This window comes from Mizuhopecten yessoensis, unplaced genomic scaffold (assembly GCF_002113885.1).
Source record: "Mizuhopecten yessoensis strain PY_sf001 unplaced genomic scaffold, ASM211388v2 scaffold9559, whole genome shotgun sequence".
NCBI lineage: Eukaryota > Metazoa > Mollusca > Bivalvia > Pectinida > Pectinidae > Mizuhopecten > Mizuhopecten yessoensis.
The window spans coordinates 171,064-192,931 of NW_018408108.1; the positions used below are offsets into that span (position 1 = coordinate 171,064).

Here is a 21,868-nt window from a genome sequence, read left to right on the forward strand (position 1 = left end):
GTGACAATTAAAGCTTAACAAATCTGCTCGTTATCAAATTTGTAAAAGGAAGGCAGTGCCTGAAGCATTGTTTGTTTCAAGTCTTCAGCTTTAGATCATTCGACATTACAACAGTTTATGCCGTTTTCACTTCTACTTTCTACTATAAAAACAACAGTAAGCATTCGAGACATTACGAGTCCTAACAATTTAAATTAGGATAGCAATATGGTCTTAAATGGATACCCACAAGTTCATTTAACATCTATTTTAGGAGGAATATTACTCATATATCTAATAAGATTATATATCATATACAAATTATGAAATATCTACTATATAGTATAAATGTTTGTTTGTATAATGTGTTATCCCTTCCCCTCTTATGAAGTAAAGCTCATATGATCCGGAGCTAAACTAACGGTTGAATAAATACTGTAAAATGTTTGCTGCCGGAGAAACATCATCGATATCAACCATAAATAGACACACTTACATAAACATGCATACGATATCTTATATGTTTTCATTAAACACATTATTGACACTTCGACACGTCCTTAATTGACCTTAGCTGTACAACCAACAACCTTGAATAAAATGTTTTACTGGGTTATCATAATAGTTTTATTCAGAATGTATCATGTCACCAGTAGCCAAGGAGAGGGTTCAAATATGTATAAAAGTATTTTTCCACATTTTAAGTAAGGCTGCAGGATTGAGCGGATTTATATAAATTATTCAACACAGTTTGTCTCCCTATCTACTCATACGAGAAAGTCATCTGCGTGCATCATCATGAACAAACTAGATTCTCAAACTTCATAATCCATTCAGAATACTAATGACTTTACTGATGTTATAATTACCCCTTGTGTCGGGTCTTTGTTATTAGAGAAAAACGCCGAGTGTGTTCCATTCACCAAACATGTATCATATGATGTTATTTGGGGTTTTATTCATACTTTTGAAATTGAAGACAATTACGTTGCTTTCTCCATTAACATAATCAATAAATCTTAAGATCATGTACACAACATAAATTTGGTGATCAAGATGTTCCTCCTCAGTACCATGTCCACAAATAAGGAGTATCCTATTGGCATTTCTTTGACTTCACTTATGATTATGTCCACGGTCAGGACGGTTGCTTTATGTATTCAAATCGTTAAAGAACAAATGAACATGGGAATAGCTTTGATTGTGTTTATTGATTAAGCTATCCCCGCTCGGGAAGTACACGCTTCTGGGTGTAATTGTGGGTAGACTAGCCCCCGTCTCTGGATTATTGAATTATTCAGAAATTATACTTCAATCATTTTGATCACTTGGATTCTGGCTTTAAGACTAGCACCAGTCTCTAGAACATTGAATTATTCAGAAATTAGAATCCAACAGTATTGGTCATTTCAAAATCATATTAACACATCTCTTACCTCGGTGCGTTGCCAATGGTAGGTAATTGATCCAATTAACACGGATAAAATGAGCAGGTTTTTTTCCCGCTCAGGACCGTATACACTAACAGCTATAGGTAAAGACTATACGGCATATAACCATTCTTATAGGGTTTTATAGCTCGATTAAAACGACCTAAGTGAGGGACAGCGCAGCTGTCTGACGCCACTTTTTATTGCGTATGTGTAGGTCCAGTGACACCGATATTTTCTTAGGCCAGACCTACATATGATTCAAACATTATTTATTCAGTCACCCTGCACCTCGTGGAAATATACCTTAGGTAAGTAACTATGTAATGATGCCATGTCACAGTTCATCTGAAACAATTTTTACTGCAATTATCAAAGAAATGTTGGTGTACTTATTTACGTTTCCAGGTCTATGGATACTACCTTAGGTGAGGGTACAAAATGGATCACTTTACAATATTTACATTTTTTATTAACTTTCTTTTATAACAAGCATTTTTAACTGTAATGAAACATTAGATTCCTTAGCCTTCATTTTATGTATGTATGGATGTTACCAGCGCGCGTGTCTATATCAAGACCTCGGACTCGGTTGGTTTGGTTCATATTTATATTTGCAAAATGGAACAATTAGTTGTATTGATCAATTTATAAAAAAACCAGCTGTGTACCTATGAAATATTGCTCAAAAACTTAATTAAAGAGTTTAAAAATAAAAAGCAAAACAAATCCTGGAAAACGATTCAGTGCAACAAACACATTTCTGAACATGAATATATATCTGTTTAAACGAATATCTAAATGAAAAAAAAACACTGTAATCGCCTAACAATTATGCTTTCTACAAGTCTTATACGTCCGTACAAATTTATTGATCTGATTCACACTAAAATAGATAGGGGCAGAGTTACTTCCTTTGATACTATACTTTTAAGCAATTAATTAAGGTTCAACAAGGCCCCTATACATGTAATTTGGATATATTGAACGTTGTGCATTGGCTATTAAAATAAAACATAGGTAGGTCAACATAGTCGATAGCAAGGCATTAAGGCAGATGTCTTCATACGAATAGCATGTCAATCTCTTTTGCAATCCAAATTAGTGCTAAGAATTGTCATATAATTACAAGTGTATGTATTTACCTAAGTCATGCAGAGCTTAAAAGGACAATTTAGCGAAGTAACATTTCTCTACGATCGTTTTCTCATGATAGTAGAGTTTGAGAACTATTCCTTATGCATAATTCATATCGAGAAATTGACAAGAGACAATGTTTTCTTGGCGTTTTTAATCAGTAACAAAGAAATCCTTAACTGTATAACCATTGGTTTTAGCGGAAGCTGTCGTTGAACTTCTCGCTAACAAAATGTCTTTCAAGCAAATGAGATATACACGGTAATCCAAAATATTCACAAAACTGAAAAATAAACAGTATTTTGCAAACTGTACATAACAATGAAACAAATAACCAGTTTAATGCCCCTAGTGTATACCTGTGTTATTTGGAAGGTCGGTCATATATGCCCTTCGGCAAGGATATCCACAGGTAAACGTTATAGGTAGTTAGCTTACCTGCTTTTCACAGATAAGATGAACCATATGGTGTGTTTGAAAACTGTAAACTAACTATCTGTTAGGTAAACATTACACTGAATGTAATTGATGCATATCTTAATGTTTTGCTTCTTTATCGAACAAAAATTAAAATAAAATACAAATATATTTTTTTTTTTTTTTTAGGATCTATGGGTATTATGGAACGTAGTCATGTATATCTCCTGCTCCTCTGCTGTTTATTCTTCAGAGAAAGTGAGTATCAAACAACTGTGTGGTGCAGGGTTTATCAGAGTACCGTTGCGGTCTCCTTTAATGATCCATTGCCAATTGAAAAAACAACGTGTGTGGTTTTAAACTTAGCTTGCCAGATGGGCCAAGTGAGCTAGAGATGTAGCATCCCTCGTGCATTTGTCCAAGTTTGTTCCAACAAGGGACTTTTTCTAACTCTCAATGTCACGAGAGTCGAATGTGTCAAAACAACTTGAATCAGCATCGTCTCAATAACGAAAATGCTTAGGGTGATATTTTACTAACGACATGCTGGAAGGAAGAGCTACAAAATGTGTTCAAATTCATACGTTTACTTACTTTCTAGGTCACTGGAATCTGATGTTTAAAAAAGTATATAAAAGGCATCATCCCTTCAAACACTAGTCACTGTACTTGTTTATACATATCGATCTTGTGGTTGATATAAAATCAGAAATTATTTATAGATATATATAATTTCACTACATGTATAATTACACCCATAGTATTGTGTATATTCGTCAGTTTTCTTCCCTGAACTTTGCTATACTATGAAAATTTAAACTATATCTAAACAAACAGCTTGACTAAATCGGTCATATGTACCAGTAAAAGTGTCTAGGTAACTGCATAAGTTGTAAATTACAGCTGCTTTAGCGGTATAACATCATACAGCATTAGGGGATCCATCAGGCCTTTGGCCCATTGAGGAATAGGTAGAAATTACCTGTATGGTTATTTCTATCACAGCAGAATTATAATTATTCAAAATTCAGTTCCAAATTGTACAAACGTAATTATTATGCCCGTGTGCGTCCCGTCCAATCGCGACTCAATACAAACACTCTATCAACTTCTTTTTTTGTCAGATGTTGATCACACTTTATATAAAGATCAAGCATGATAATACTTCTTCTATATCTGTGTTTTATGGCTCCAAGGTTAATGTTGCCACTATTGCTTTATATACAAAAAATCAATGGAATAATTTTCCTCAGTTTAGATACTTTATTTCTTAACAGATTTCCATCAAAGTTGAAGCATATTTGAAGTATGAGAATGCTTCGGATGAGCTCATGTCTCAGGATTCCAAGGTCAAGTTCAATGTCACTATTGCTTTTTACAGAAAAATCAACAAATTCCGTATTATCAGTCTACCAAATTTATTTCCTGATTGTGTTTCAGTGCTCGAAGGCCGTGGCGTTATATATAATACTTTTGGTATATATGGAAAGTCTTCAAATTATTCAACTTGGCATATTGAATACCCTTTAAAATAACTTCATTTTTTCCTATTCCGTTTTGGTTCTGTTCGTTTTAAACGGTCTCACGCATTATTCACATGTGTTTACTTCGCGTTAAATAACTTCAGGTATTTTGTTTTCTGTTACGTTGCGGTTCCGTTTACGTCCGTTACGGTCACAAAGACTGATGAAATGTATATGTAATACCCTTAAATACGTTTCTTTTCGGTTCAGGTATGGTTCTGTTTATTTTAAACGGTCACATATTCAAAACTGTTTTCTGTTTTCAAATGAATTCAGTCGCTCGGAATAAGCGCATGCCTTTCGTTTCGGTCCCGTCAAGACAATTGTTTTTTATATCTCGTAAACAATACAGTGTAGATAATACATATATACAAATATGGGTGACAATAATACATGGTGGAATAGGATGGACATTAGTATTGTAAATTAATCATGTCATTAATATCGGTAATACATTTAGCCATTTATGTCAATTCATGTTGTGTTACATAATTGAATAACATATGATATTTAAATGTGCCATAATTTCACATTCTCTCGACAAAACTAAAAAAAAAAAAAAAAAAGGGAAAAAAAGATTAACCGCTTTCCAAAAAATCGGTACACAGATAGAACACAATTATGTTGAAAATGTTGATATAATTATCCATTTATAAATCTTAAAACCATTTACACAAAATTTAACAGTGTGTCTATACCGTCACAAATATTTGTTTATGCTGAGATAAGTATGCATTGTTCATTTAAATGGATAACTTTATTAATATTTTAAGCGGTAAATAAATTGAAAATAATATCAAAATGAGCCAAGAAATCCAACGGAGAACAAATAAACAAAAGGGGGTAATTAACGTAACGTATCAAAACATGCGATGTCTCGTCACTGCATTATGATATAATTGCCTTTCTAATGTATGAAGATCTAGTCATGTGCTTGTATTTATATAACATAGATACATGCATTTCGTTTCGGTCCGTTTCGGTTCCGATTCGGTCCGTTTCGGTTCCGTTTCGGTCCGTTTCGGTCCGATTCGGTCCGTTTCGGTCCGTTTCGGTGATTCGTCGCACCGAACTATTTCGTTTCTAAACAAGTTTTGATTACAGTTTATACATAATTCAGGTATGAAAATACCTCAGATGAGTTCATGTTTCAACGGTCACTCCATGTTGCTATTCAAAGATTTGTTTCTCCATATTTCTATATTTGGCAAATATCATGTTATCAAACACAGACACTTATTTTACTTGGCAGTGGGAGCATTCGCGTCTTTTTTAGTAATGTTTGTTCATTGTTTTTGATGTGGATGCTGAAATATCCAGTTGTGTAATTCAAGCCCTTTGGGCATCTTGTATTAGTTTACTTCACAGGCAAATGTTTATCGATTGTAGGTATTTGTGGCACCACATTAATTAAAGACAAGTGTGGATTTTCTGGGGAGTCAGTATCATTTAGCTGTACAATACCATCTACAGAATTTACACAACCTATAGCATGGAGCAATGACATCATTGTTGGAGACATCTCAGCTTGTACACCAGGTGGTTGTGGTGCTCCTACTAATAGTCGTTATTCTGCATCAGCAGACCCAAATGGAATATATATGACTATTACAAGACTTACAAGGGCTGATGATGAAACAACATGGAAATGCACAATGCAAGGGCAGTCCCCTTCAACTCTAAGTCTTACTATTAGAGGTAAGTTTTTTGGAGCCATGTATTAAGGGGATTTGATAGATTTGTTGCTGTACATGTTTAAAAAAAACTTGTTAATTTTTGATAACAAAAAAAAATGCGAATTTCAAAAGGAAATCCTTCGAGATTTTCCAAGAATGGAAATGAAATATTAATATAATGTAGAAAGTGTTGGAAATATTCTAGGTTTAGGAAAGGTGTAATTAAAACATCATTTTTATATGTGATTACTCGAAAGGTTTTATTTACGAAGATACAGTATATTTATAAAACATTGCATTGATTGAATCTAAAATCAAACCTGTCTAGAGTGACCCGTTTGGTTACGAGTATCAAAGTGTATTATTAGCAGGTGAAATTCAGAAGTTAACATTACAGATTCCAGTCATTTATTTGCATCTTGATTCTTTCAACTTATCACCACAACTTTTTTTATTCTGCCAAATAGCAAGGTGTTTAGAAATGAAATAAAGGAATTGAAACAATTTAAGTCATCAATAGTAATTGATCAATTAAAAACAATTATACCGCAAGAGTCCGGGTCGTAAAAACCACAAACCTTTTTCATCACACGGAGTAAATCATTACCGGCATGACTTATCTACAAAAATGTGAATTAAATACCACTCTAGGATTGTAAATTTATCAGAATATGTTAATGTTGATTTGATTACTAGAAATATCATCTGATATATTAAAAGTGTTATTACTGAGTGGGTGAGATGCTTGTGTGTGCTTATTGCCATAGAGAGAGAAAGAGATGGGCTGCTTTTCATTTGATAGCACACCTAGTACGGATTACCTGCGAGCTTAGGGTATGGTATTTTCTCCATCGTCCATCGTCCGTCAACAATGATTTTCTTCTTAAGAACTCGAGGACCTAGGGTCAATATGTTTGGCCAGTAGGTAACTGGGGTGAAATACTATAAAGTTGTTTCAAACAAATGACATTGACCTACTTCTAACGTCGAATAAGTCCATGGAATTAAGCGGTTGACCGGCAGCTACCTCGTGCACTTTACATAGAGAATAATCTATGCTTTATTCAACATCACCCCCAGTATCAACCCGAGACTCTAATATCAGCTCGGCTATTACCTACGAATATCTACCGAAATTATCAGAATCATTATCAAATTTAATGTTCCTTAAATTGTCTGAGCTAATGGCTATATCTGAAGATGCAAAGGGTGCAATTTAATTTGTTAGTATAGATGATTAAATTGGATTTCACTGACTGTCTTGGATTCCGGAATGCTATATGATATATGCATGAGTATTACGGTCACAACATATCGGCAGGTGTATTTCGATCTGAATAAAACAATTATGTAAGCAAACGATAACTTGCGTAGCACGAAATTATCTTACGGTAGGTTAAGCAGCCCGCAGTATGTGTGATGCTGAGTTGCATGCATCAACTCACGCTGTATGCGTAAATAATCCGAAATATATCTAATATTTCACAAATTTGAGGACCTAGCTACATACGCGTTGTTTAATTGCATTACGTATACGTAATTCTCGGTCCATTAAAGGTGAAACCGAGATATCTGAATATGTTTAAATATTTCTTTGACATGCATAATACATAATATTGTGTGATTGTTTATAAAAAGTATTACGATCTAGTTACCGAATCAAAATTGCTTGTCACCAACATACACGGCACAGAATGATTTTGAGATAGGCTTTCAACCCAAGAAATAGAATATGCTTTGTCAAAATTTGGCTGGTTTAGTTAGTCCGTTTTCTATCAGAGTGTAAAAAGCGTTTGCAAAACTACAGGTACTGGCGGCGGCGACCCTTGACCAACAACAAGTAACTAGCTGCCATATAACTGGTGTCTCAAGTTGTCAACTCAGGATAAGCTTTAACATCCTATCCATGAGTTAATGTATTGGACCTATACCCATCTATTTTGTATTTACATTATAATGTTCACCTTGCAGGCACGTACACTCTATATGCAAATAGGTACACATAACTTTGACGAGTGAACACAAATATGTAAGAAATACGTGAATTTTAAGCATATTAAATTATGTTGTTTTTTATATCACAAGACATCCTTTCATATCTTTAATTGCCACAAAAACACGTGAATTAGCTCCAGAGACCTTTTTTAACTAAAAAAAAATCTCCTTTGAGAGACCACACCTGACTGGAACCATGTCAATACTCGAGACACATGTACTGCTTTGCTTCGGCTTAAATTAAGAGTTGGCTCGTATCAACGACTTGACTGAAATGTTTGCCGATGTCGACTCGAATTGTTCAAACTACTTTTCGTAATTTCGTGTAGGCCTAGTTCGAACAGGATGACAATATTGATTAGAGAGATTATATGTCAACTGCTTTGTTCTTACTGTAAGATAACTTAAAATAAAGCAAATCTAGCTTTTAGTTTCCCTTAAAGAAATAAAAATCCGTTCAACAAAGGTAAAAGAACAAACACATTGGTTATATATACTTTCTAGCTATTTTTTGAAAAAAATATCTGCTTCAGATTCAATCTAAATTCCCACATTTAAAAAGAAATGATGGTCAAGAGAATGATATAGTACTCACATTGCAATACACCCACTGCAGTGTATCTAACAAAATACTTTGTGCAACTTTCCTATAGGTGAGAAGATGACAATATTGGTTACCGCAGGTAAAAACAAAACAAATCAGAAAATAGTTTGAGAGTATTTTGATGTATATATACATTATTAAACCTTAGATGTATATACTGTGTATTGATATGCAAATAAAGCGATATTTTAAGAATGTTTTACCTATTTTCGCAAACTTGTCTGATGTAAACAGCTGGTAATTTCTTGATATAAATATCAAGTTGTAATTTTTATGACATTTCTCTTGAAATTGAGGAAAAGAATACTAAATAGATAGTTGATAACAGAGACATCATTCTGATTTCAAGACTATGTGGAGCATATTGATATCATCATACCAGGCTGTCGGACAATATTTGTTTTGTCTGCAGGTTCTTGACTAAGTATTCAACCAATCTTAAAGAACCTTTATACACATATTACTGATTTCAATTTCTTGAGACAAGTTCAAGTCGTAGGTTCAATGTCAAAGTTACATCTACATGATCTCTGGAAATCGCCTGAAGGTCAATGTCATTTAATTTAAGATTAAGGTCACAACTAGATAATATTTGCATTACGATTTGAAAAACACACCTATAGTTTGTTCACAAGTTTCAACCAAATTCCATGGAACTTCATGAAAGTATATCATTCAGTTTGAAGGTCACAGCTACAAAGTATTAACTTGGGGATGAAACAATTGGTGTGTTCATGCCCTTCTGAACAAATATTCCATCAAATATCATAAAACTTACTCCATGTTGCACCTTACCCTATTATTTAAATATACACATACAACCGTTACTGCCATTATTATGTTTATCGTATAATAACAGTGTTGTATGCAGATTTCTAATTTGCTGATAAGCATTGATATGTGCTTGATAATCATCATGTTTTTAACTAATCAATCTGTATTGGGTTTATTTATTGCAGACTTTCCAACTACCTGTGCTCTTAGCAAAAATTATGATGGCAGCTTCAAGTGCGATACAGACTGTGGTTACCCAACATCCGACCTCACAATTGACTGGTTTCTCAACACAACATCTGTAAGATATTTTAGTTCACTTGTCCTTTAAAAAAGTACTTCACCTTGCTGTGGTCACTCAGGACAAAACATATATTTTAGAAAAAAGTTTCTAAAGGCACCTTTTTTCTTTTAGCAAATACTGATTTGTTTTAGCAATTTTTACGTATTGGTTCGCACGCCCACGTTAGACAATACAGTAGCAGTTTTATATTTAAATTAAGGCGTATTTTACGTGATAGTGAATCCATTACATGAAAATGATTTAAAGAAATGTCATTCTATTTTTAGCATTAGGAAATAAAATATAATGAAACGGGACACCTTTATATAATGGCTTTAATCATTCTGAGGTTTATACTGCATAGTCTCTGACTAAATTAAGGACAGTCAGTCAGTGCATCATATTTAAGTAAAGTCTTTAATTTTGTCCGAGTAAACCAAAATCAATGATCAAATAAAATAATGTATCGATGCACATGATGATATTTTTTAATTTTCGACTAGTAAAACATTAAATAAAAAACTGACTAGTAAAAAATAAAAATAAATCCAAATTATATTTTCAAACACAAGCTTTCGTTCTCCTTGCTTGTGTTCGTTTATTTATCTTCATGTCGTTAGTACAATGAATGACATACATTCTTAAAATTATTTTGCTTGTAGAACTATTCACACAAACACATAGTGTGCGAATGGCTAGCGTGAAGAGGGGATTCAAGGTTGCATAGAAGATGGTTTGGCTCACCTGGAGACATATAGGGGACCTAATAGGGGCAATATATACATTTTTAATATCCTACTCCTTCATGAAAAGACCGATGTTTCAAGGTTGGTAACAGGGACCCGTATATACTCAATATCCTCAAATTTTAACTATATATGCATAGCTAGCCCTGCCGAGGATCTTTGTTGGGACATTTGGTGCCGTTGTGAACAGCAAACTTGTCTTTCACTAATACAGATGGAGTTCAATTCCCTGATCAGACATGAAAAGATGTCCAGCCGTGTGCTTTCTGTATGTACTCTTTCCTTTACACACATATTCCTCACACGCTGTCATTCAGGTCAACAAGAGTGATGAACGTAGGGGTCGGTATAGCTTGTTTTATAATTGATATATATACCAAAAGCAATACTCACCATATCTTATTTAATGCTTACCAACATTTAGTTTTTTAACTTCTAAATGTTCCACACATATCATACAGTGAATTCACATTGCCATCGCTCGAATACCATGTGTTCCTTGAACTATGATTTATCCCGACCACTCAAAACGTTAGTATTTACCTGTCCATTCACCAAACATGTAATAGCACCTGTGCATCACATCTTCAGCGTGCAATCGACATGTCTCGGTCCATGCTCATTGTGTAGATACATGTGTCGACCGGATGTCAGACAATAAGAGGATTAACGGCCTTATCATTAGGTACCTATCCTGCTACCATATTGTAGTTGCGTAAATATTTTGTGTGAATATTTATTATTTCCCGACGATATTTGACATCAATATTTCAGCAGAAGTATGAAGTAACTGGGTGTGTAATGTCATTTTTTGGCATGACAATATTAAGTGGAAATCATGTAGCGGATTCTCCATCATCTTAAAAGATACTCAAATTTGAATCTGAATACGTCATGATTGTTATTTCGTTATTAATCAACATTAAAATAACAGGGAATCATTCTTTTCTTCATTTCATTAAGTTCCTCTTGCTTTGATATTTTTGTATTTGTAAAATTAACATAGCCGAATACAGTATGGCGGAGTATTTCTCAACGATAAGTTCGTTACATATACAGCTTCTTTAATTCTGTTCTGATTACCGATATCTTATTAAAATAAACTTACTTTTTAATACTGTCATCTACTATCCGCGATATTTGCAGTGCTCATCCTATTTGTCATCCCACCTGATCAAAACATAATGAAATTGGACGAACCGCGGATTCGTTGAAAACAAAATAATCCTCGAACAGTTGAAGACCATAAGCCACCATTAGTTGCCAACATTTGTGTTTCCCGTTCCAAATTCACAGCAGCACAGGCACTGCTGATGCTTTGTTGCTAGACCTTTCACCCCTTCAACATATTGATCATGTCTTCAAGGAATTTTGAGAGGTATCACGGTAGTTGATTTTGGTAGCTGTATTGTTACTAAGTCAAACAGTTCTGTATTTTCTGTTGTAAGAGAGTCTGTTCATTTAAATAATCAGATGAAGAGCTAACAAGTTTGTTAACTTATTAACAATATTCAAGGTCACATCCAATAATAACCCTTTAAGTCCAAAATATTCACCAATGTTTCTTGTTGTTGTTGAAAGCTTTACATGTTTTGATTTTCATTGAATGAAATGGTTTGATTGAATTGTGGGATAAGTCAATATCCTTGTTGTTAAAAAGAAATTGTTCCAGTTGCCAACTGTTCATCTTTGGATACAATTGATTGAGATTTAACCTGTGAGCTACTCATCAATCTGGCTGTATAAACATGATAGGAAGAGTCCAACCATATAAGACTACTGCATGCTCCTCTTTATCTCCAATGAACTCAATTTCCTATCATGTTTCATTTCACTTAGTTCCTCTTGCTTTGATATTTTGTAAAATGAACATAGCCGAATACAGTATGGCGGATTATTTAGCATCGAAAAGTTCATAACATATACAGCTTCTTTTAAATTCTTTTCTGATTACCACTATCTTATAAAATTAAACTTACGTTGTTAATTGCTATCATCTACTATCCGCGATATTTGCATTGCTCATTCTATTTGTCATCCCAACTGATAAAAAACATGATGAAATTGAACGAGTCTCGGATTCGTTGAATACAAAATAATCCTCGAACAATTGATAAGGACCCAAATGAGGACGAGTTATTGACTTCACACACACCGAAAAACCCTTGGTGCAGGATACTACGCATCCCCCCTCAATATGGTTGTTAACTTCACCCTGAAATAATAGAAACAGCCATGCTCTGTAGTTCTGAATGATCCTTGTGGCTGAGACAACGATAGTTTCCTTGAAAGGGTCACTGGTCGTTTCACCCAGGTAGAACGTGTTGCATCACTTGCTGGCTTACTCCACCTTCAGTCATGGGTGCTATCTCTGGTGGCATCGTACACGATGATCCCTTTTGACCGGTATCAGACTGTATCGCTAGATCTATCACTAGTTCCTGTCTATTTAAAGTGGTCAGTCTAGCATTTCTGTATTAAAAGTCAATTGCCGATGGATTTGACAGGTTATTAGGCTTCCTTCGTTATCCATACTCATCAATATGCTTGAGATATAAGCAGTGCTGCTGATCATCCAAAGACTCCAGTCGTATTTTCAGGACCAGGAAGTATATGTGGCAACAGACAACTTGATATCTATCTTGTTTCTATATTCAGGTCAAATATTGTCCATGCAGACTGAACGTCTTTTGGATATTTTGTTCAGTGGTTGCCAGTTGTCGCCCCTTCAACATATTGGTCATGTCTTCTAGGAATTTTCGGAGGAACCATGCTAGCTGATTTTGGTAGCTGTATTGTTACCAGGGCAAACCGTTTTGTGTTATCTGGTGTAAAATAGTCTGGCCATTTAAATAATCAGATGAAGAGCTAACAAGTTTGTTCAAATAAATGACCTTCACCAATATTCAAGGTCACATCCAATAATAACCCTGTTAGATATTCATCAATGCATGTTGTTGTTGTTGAATGTTTACATATTTTGATTATCATTGAATGAAACGACTTGATTAATTTGTGGGAGAAGTTATGATCCTGGTTAGTAAAAAGAAATTGTTCCAGTTGCCAACTGTTCAACTTTTGATACAATTGATTGAGATTTAACCCGTGTGTTACTCATCAAACAGGCTGTATTAACATGATTGGTAGATTCTAACCATATAAGACTACTGCATAGTCTGTCTCTCTTATATTTGTGACAGATTCAATTATTTCTACAATCTACCTGTTTGGTACATGTCTGCATATGCAATCCATTTCGCTTGGTCCTCGTTGGACCTCAGTACTTAGTATACGTTATTTTAAGTGAGCAATGATTAACTATTTCATCAATTAATGAATTTTCTTCACATTAGAGGCTGTTGTCGATCTGTCAAACCCATCGATAGCTATAGATACAACATCGACACCAGTGTGTTCCAATGGGGGAAAGGTGTCGGCTACACTTCCTGCATCAAACATCAACGAGGATGGGGATCTTTATTGCAAATGTGGGATGCAAACTGCCTGTCCACAAAAAGCTCTGATTGTCAGCGGCAGTGAATCAGTTACTGGTGAATAGTATAACAGGGGACATAAAATATTAGTTATGTAATCAGTAAACTATGTTATAATAAACCAGCGGACATGCTAACTTTGTACTTTCATCAGTCAATTTTGTTATAATATACCTGAGGACATGACATATTAGTTCTGTAATCAGTAAACTATGTTATAATAAACTAGGCAGCATGCACTTTTAGTTCTGTAATCAGTAGTTATGTTATAATACATCAGAGGACATCAGAAAGTAGGTTCTAACAAGGAAATAACTGAAGATTGATGTCTATAGGAAAATAAAAATAAAAATACTATGACATTAGAAAATGAAGCGGCAGTCACCATCATATATGATTGTTCACGCTTGGAATAGCTATTTATCGTTGAAGTACCCGACAGATCTTTCTCAGTTCATGTGTCGGTTCCTTTTGGTCTTTAGTCTTCACCAGTCAGTCATCTTATTTTGACACTTCAGGTTTGTTAAAATTGTTTTCTAAGAGGTACCTGAAGGTCTTTCTGAAATTTCATATTTAGATAACACTTATCACATACCTTTGCATATTTCATTTTGAGAGTGAACAGAAAAACAAGATGGTCATGAGACAGCCATTTTAGAATTTGAAAGGTCAAGTTTGTTATCATTGTTTAATAAATGCCTGTCATATATTTTTCAAATTTCATATAAAGATTAATTCGGACAATAGCTTTGCATGATTCATTTTGAGAGTGATCAGAAAAACAATATGGCCGCCATGCAGTCATCTTGGATTGTGAAGGTTATATGTGTTATCAATATTTCTGAAAACGTACTTGACAGATCTTGTTTTACATTATGTGTGTAGATTAACCTTGTTTAAATAAGGTCTTCGCCTTCACTGGTTTTGGCTATTTGGTGTTCAATCCAACAGATACGAGAGAAAAAATAAGAGAAGGAACAAGATCAAATTTACGTAGAAATAATAAAGATATTACAATAGCAGACACAGAAATCTCTCTTGGATCTCTTTTTCTTTTTACCCCTAATGTTTTTAAACTGACTTTGCCTAGAGCCCCATTCTTAGGACTTTTTTCTCTTTACACCTGTAGACGGATTTGAAAATGAAAAAAGACAAAAGGATGTGTGTTGCTATTCCCTGCAAGTGCTGCTCTTTATTCGTTCAGCTTGCAATCAATATGTTCAGCATGATGATTGTAAATACGTTTTATTGTATACTAGCAGTATACGTAGGTAGATATATTACTGTTGATACCATTATATCGTTGTTATGTCAGAACATTAGAAATACGTAGATTTACGTACATTTTCAAACATTTTCTAGTTGTTTTCTTTTGCTGACGTTGACTACACTAAAGGTTTCTGATGTCGAATGTGAATTCTCGAGAACTTTTCTCTGAAATCAACTTTTTGCCTGTTTCGTCCTCCTTAGTTAGGGTAAATTGATCATTTCAGCGAACACTTGTAAACAACATAATATACAAAGTAATACAATGCGAAGGGCACATTTAATTTGGGTCCAAAATGAATTTTACTGTCGACGGGCAACAATTTCCCGGTATACAGTTTGTACTTGCATGACTGTGTAAGTCATATCAAACCTGTGACTTTGTATTTGACCTACTGCTCCGTGTCAAATTACTTTTGTTGGATACTGTTGCTGTAATCGGCTTCTAAAAGCTACGTGTGTTACCGTTATGCTACGTTTCTTCAGATTCCACTGGTGACAACGTTAGATATGCTTTCTTTGATTTGCAGGAATCCTGTGAAAACACAGAGAAAAATATTAACCAAAAATAAATAGAGAGTAAAGGCAGACCACTATTGATTAAGGTAGAAATACTAATAGCTTTGCTACCTTTGGCTTACAATGTAGTCAGAAATATAAATTTTGATGTTTATATTTTTTTGAACGATCAATAGTTTGACTGTAGAATTATTTTGAAGATTGAAATTTTTCGATTCACATTCTTTAGTCAGCTTACTGTATATTGTGGCTACATTGTCATGAGGGACATATACGTATATATGCATTCATCATAATATTAAACTGAACTCACTAACAATCAGCACCTGATGGTTTATAACAGTTGTTTGGTTACTGAAAGATGTTGAAACGTAGGGTTACCAATTGTCAATACGATTAGTAGTGGTTGGGTCATGGGATAAATTAGCAGTGCCTTGTGTATGGACACAACCAAGATAAGCAGTGGCAACGTGGCTGGATAACCATAATGTGTGTTGCTTGACAGTTGGATAACTGTAGTAAAGGGCTGGCTTGGTGGTGGTGTAAGCATGTTAACTGTGGCTTGATAGCAGGCTAACCGGATGTGTTGTGTATGGATAGTCAGATAACCTAATTACAGGGGGTAAGATACCTTGATAGATGGTGGTTTGCTAAGCAGGACAATCAGATGAATTGTGTATCTATTCAGGAGACCAATCCCGTAATAAGCTGGATAATAAAATGGGCATCAACTAAATCATTGTCCCAACTCTAGCCTATATGATAATTTCATTGTTTTACATACATTTTCTAGTTTCCCTATATTATTTTCCGTGATTTAAACAAAATAAATTAACAAATAAGTATTGTTGTGATTACATACATTGGGTTGCTGACTAAGCTGTGTAGCGGAATCTGAGATCTACACCTTTTCTATATATTTTTTTACGATTTTTGGGATATATCCTTATATTTAGTAAATTACCTATGTATGTGTATGTGGATAGCTTTTGAGAATGTTTATGACGTGGTCGTCATCATATTACAGCATTTTGATAACCTGGCATAATTCAAAGATTTTTGAACCAGGTAAAAACTTAACAATAGACCGTATAGAGCTTTAATCCTCAAAAAACGTAAGAAGGGATTTCAGACGAGGTTCTTAATAACAGGTCAAAGTTGTAAGGCTTATTTTTGTAAGTGTCTCCATAAACTAAATTTTCCATGATATACTAGTTATGTGTTTTTGTCAATTGCTAAGGACAAAATATATGGGATCAAATGACTTTTAGGATAAACTTTAATTCAATTTTCGGTTTGAATGGTTTTTTTTAAAGTTAATTTGTTAAATAAAGCACTTAGATAATGTTGTGTATATGAAATAATGAAAATATATATCCTACTAATGTATGCTGGGTTTATCTGATTTCTGTTGCTAGGTACCACAACGCAAACATACTAATAAGGTTAATCCCACCAATACAAATGCCACTGATGATGAGATTGGTCAGAGGAAGGGGAGACGACCGATGTCAATGTTAATGAAATAAGTAAATAATACTGATTGATTAATGTACGTAAATACATGTGTATATTTCTGCACACTCAAGGAATCCAAAAGGCTTTTACGGAGTACACTGAAATACTTTCCTTTTTTGTTTTTTGAAATAAGCAGGCATTTATTATGTGAAGAATTAGGTTTCCTTCATGGTAAACTATTCTAAAGTTATTCGAATTCTTCTCGTCCGGAATAAGGAGTAACGTTGATCTAACTGTAACTTTTGGCTAGATGTCATTGCAGTGTTGAAACAATGTATTGATTAATTAATATAGTATTACAATAAAATGTATCTAATAGCATCAAATCCATCTTTTGTTAAGTATTCAACCGAATCATATGTTCGCCAAGATGTGTCAAGATTAATTTCAACATTAAGAAACATTTACTGAAAAATGAATTGATCTTGCAAGCATGTCACTGTTTTCAAAAACGTTGTTTATTTCTGAAATTAAATTAACCAATATGTTGAAAATCTTCTTCTCTAAACTCAGATGTACAACATTCAGTTTTCTACATGGATGGACAGATCATCAGGGGCTTTATCTAAATTTTAAATTTCATTATCCCCTGGCTATCCATTCTCCATTGGGGTTGGCAACGTTTACTAAAGTTTATATAATAACACTTTAGGGGATATTTTGTCCATTTACAGCAAGAAATTAATGCAATCTAGATGGCAATTATATGATATGGGGAAATACAAACCGTTCTTGCCGCAGGGGTTGGAGGGGTGGGTCCCAAAAATGTAAACTATTTAAGAGTTAAAAAAGGGTTCTCCTGCAGACTCAGATGTACTACAATCAAATTATCTTAATGGATGGACAGGTCTTTAGTTCATTAACTAAATTGTAACTTTCATTTTACTTAAGTCATGTGGTTTTTCTTTTGGAGAGGGTAAAGTGTACCCTAGTAAATACATTTTGTTTGTATATTTTGTCTATTGTCAGAAATAAATTAGTCAAACTTGGTAGGAGTCGTTATGATGAAATTGAATTAAAATGGTATCAGAAAGTAAGGTATTGACCTACCCCCGGGCATGGGAAAATATGGAAATTGACTTACTGACAATACATTGTATATTTATCAACACCAAAATGATTTATTTAAATAGTGTTCAACGTTCTGTTCCTTTTGGTGACGTGACGAGTATTGTATTTCACTTTGCTGAAATGCTGATTTCCACCTTACATCAACAATTAAATTAAGCTACCTATAACATTATCTAGGTGACCGTTGCGACCCTTGCGCCTCTCTTGCTATTTTTTCACTGTTTTTTGATAAATTAAGACCCTATAAACATATAACGAAGTTATAGCTGAATCACATGTACATATATCAAACAGCATGTTGTTCACAAAAGTTATGTACCACTTCATCAACATAAAATCCATTGTGATTGCAATTGTTTATTATACTAAGAAATCGCAAGCTTTGCTTCAAGTTTGGCACCTTATCATTACGAAACCTAAATGTTTGGCATGTTACGTTGTCATGATGATTAAGGTGTTTCATTATATTATGATATTTGTAGAGATATTTGAATATTGTATCTGTCTTTTAAATTAATTTAGAATGGTTTCTGGCGCAGTATGTCCGATGTTCTTGATTAGATTCTAGTAGTCTAAGGATGTTAACTGTACAAATATATAAAGTTAAGATAAGGGATGTCGAGGTTCAACTGTCAAGGTCGGTCAGGTTATGTATAATAGCCGATAAAACCATGAAGTCAGACAAGAAGAGGCCAAGGGCCACGTTGTTCTCTCGGGATATTTTTAAAGTGTAAATACTGAATCGAGTTTTCAGGTTCAAAGTCTGTCTCGGCAGGTCCCATAAACAAGAGACTGTATGTCGTTTATGTAATACAATTGGTTATCTCATCCAGGTGCTAGCATTTCTTCAATATATTGAGATAAATGCCATTTTTGTTCCCCGATATTTTCAGAATTTTTCCTGGCTTACCATTGTAAAGCCATCTTGCAAACTAAAAGGAAGGTTTTCACTATTATCGAGAAAAATGTAAGTACGGTTGCATGCATTTTCATTGGATATTTTACAATTACTACATGTAATAAAGCTAACAAGGTTGTTGATGCAAGTCAAGCCAGATTACCTGAGAAATAACCTGTAGTGTTCTGAATGGTGTACAGGTAAAATCTCACTTGCTTTGCATGATTTTTCCAAACCTCAGTCAGCCTTGTTGGCTTTTTGCTCAGTTATGATTTACTCAGTGGACATATATAGCATAATTCTGGAGATTTCACACATTTACAAGGATACTTCAGGTATGCAGGTACAGGTACTTTTTTCATTAATTTTCTTATTTTTTGAAATGTTTAAACGGCGTTGACATAACGTCCGGAAACGATTGTAAAACCATTGCCCTCTGGTGACGGTAATTTTAAAGTACTGTGCTAGACCAGACTCTTGATTTACAAGTGATCGAGCATTTGGTTGAACGAGACAAAAGTTAACACTGCTAACGTTTCTGGATCGGAAGTTGATCGGTATTGGAAACATTGATAAAATGAGTCAGTGTCATAATATAATTAACGTATGCATTTTCATTTGCATGAACAGCTAGCAAGTTGTTGTTAGTGGCCCTGCTTGTAATCGCATCAGTAATATAACTATGCATTTGTGAGAGCAGATTGTGAGGCCAGATTTTAAGTTTGATACACGCGTTGTTCTATTTTCTTGAAAATGTACTCAAAGTTAATTATTGCTCTTGTAATTAAAATGTGAATGTCGACATGCTAAAAATAGCGCACACGCCAATTCACAGCGTGTGTTACATAGCTCGTAGCACCCACTTCACTGTATGTGTACACGTCTAGAGAGGTGTACAATGCATATATATACACGTCTTTTGTGCGTCGATGTTATCTGGTGGGAAAACATGCATATGTATAGGTAGTTTCTGTGTTAAAGTTGGTGATATAATCATTGAGAGTTTGCTGCTGATTTGTATGGATTTATGGATAGTGCATTGAAGTAGATTTGGGTCAATTGTGTGGGCGATAGATTGATTGATTGGGTGGTTTTACGTCCGCCCTCACTACCGAGTAGTTTGAATATTTTAAGCAGACGAATCTATTGTAGGGGCCTGATATACGTATTAGACAGCTTGAGGCTTCTGGGGAAAATCCTATGGAGAGTTAACGCAAGCCTATAGACATATATATCCACTGGGGTACTCCAATTCCATATGGGAACCTTCCCCAATGCTGCTTGAGTTGATAAGAAAAACAAAATATTGAAGTGAAAATTATTAACTTAAAAACAATTAACTCATATAGCAGTAGTAGATAAATGATCAGCTATAAGTAACTATGTAGTTGTATAAATAGGGATACGAAGGTGTGAGTTTAAAAGAGGGATGTATGCTATGATGTTTAATAGTTGACACATTTCTAGATTTGCAAAAAAAAATGTCATTTTTAAATTGTTTAACAGAATTGATGCAAGGTCCCTTGTTTCCAGGACCTGCCAATATGATTCAGCATTTCCAAGAACTTCAGCCAAAGAACTACGTGATCATTGGCCTCTTGTTACTGTCACATCAATTGCCTCATATCGTGGTGTCAAAGCGACTGTGTACAAATTAGCATTGATGTATACTCATCAATTAAGGTCCTCTAGCCTACTCTGTCGGTGTGATAGCTTGCAGCCGACCTGCTCCAACTTCCTTAAAAAGAAACATAACTACGAAAATCCCTGTTGTCATTAACAAAACAGGAACTACATGTAAAGCTGATAATGCTGATAACCTACTCGCTGTCCTCCTCCTTAGCTGTGCGTTATGGAGGCTTACATCACGTTATCCCTACCTTGTGGGTTTGTTTCCCTTTTAAATCGGAATATACCAGCTTGTCACCCCTAGGGGAGATAGTCTCGTGCAGAATGACGCGATATAAGTCATAACAATAGTATGGCGTCACGTCATCATTGCATTGCCGCCACGTGAATAGTAGCAGAGCATGGAAACTAATTATGGATAGCTGGAAAAAGAATGCAATCAATGCTTATAGTTCATGCAATCACCGCTTCTCAGATTCGTGAGTGAAATAGGATGGGAGAAAACAATCATGTCCTACCTTAAGGATGTGACATAGAAATATCGAATTCTCGGGATAATTTTCTCAAATGTCTTACCCTCGGCAAAGCCTCATGTAACACAATCAAAATCAACAAAAATCAACCCTCGGGTTAGATATTTCTCTGTGACACCCTCAATGTAGAGGAAGATTATTTTAGTCAACGTTTGAAATTAAATGCTTTATACTGAACAAGCTTATCTGCTCGCCATTTAGTTTACAACGTAAAGGTTGCACGCTTGGTAACCTTAGCACATAGTAGATCTATATAATTTAGAATCACCCAACAACTTCTGCAACGAAAAGTCCATCAATCAATACAAATAAATCGTGAATAGTCAATGATCATATCCCAAAGATGTTAATATTGCCTGTAAATCATGTACATCCC

General features: G+C 34.6%; 1 protein-coding gene across 1 annotated transcript; it reads left to right on the top strand.

Annotated features, from left to right (window-relative positions):
* Positions 1–1,586: 1,586 nt before the first annotated feature.
* LOC110458344 lies at positions 1,587–14,210 on the top strand. The gene is made up of 5 exons (XM_021510003.1): positions 1,587–1,720; positions 3,153–3,221; positions 5,876–6,184; positions 9,721–9,836; positions 13,920–14,210. The coding sequence occupies exons 1-5, from the start codon at positions 1,666–1,668 to the stop codon at positions 14,121–14,123; spliced, it is 753 nt and encodes a 250-aa protein (XP_021365678.1). The 5' UTR covers positions 1,587–1,665; the 3' UTR covers positions 14,124–14,210.
* The last annotated feature ends 7,658 nt before the right edge of the window (positions 14,211–21,868 follow it).

Bases quoted from the DNA above. Each gene is read 5' to 3' on its own strand.
- LOC110458344 (XM_021510003.1), top strand. From the start codon at position 1,666: ATGATTCAAACATTATTTATTCAGTCACCCTGCACCTCGTGGAAATAT. The intron at 1,721-3,152 runs GTAAGTAACTAT...TTTTTTTTTTAG, and splicing joins CTCGTGGAAATATACCTTAG to GATCTATGGGTATTATGGAA. The intron at 6,185-9,720 runs GTAAGTTTTTTG...TATTTATTGCAG, and splicing joins TCTAAGTCTTACTATTAGAG to ACTTTCCAACTACCTGTGCT.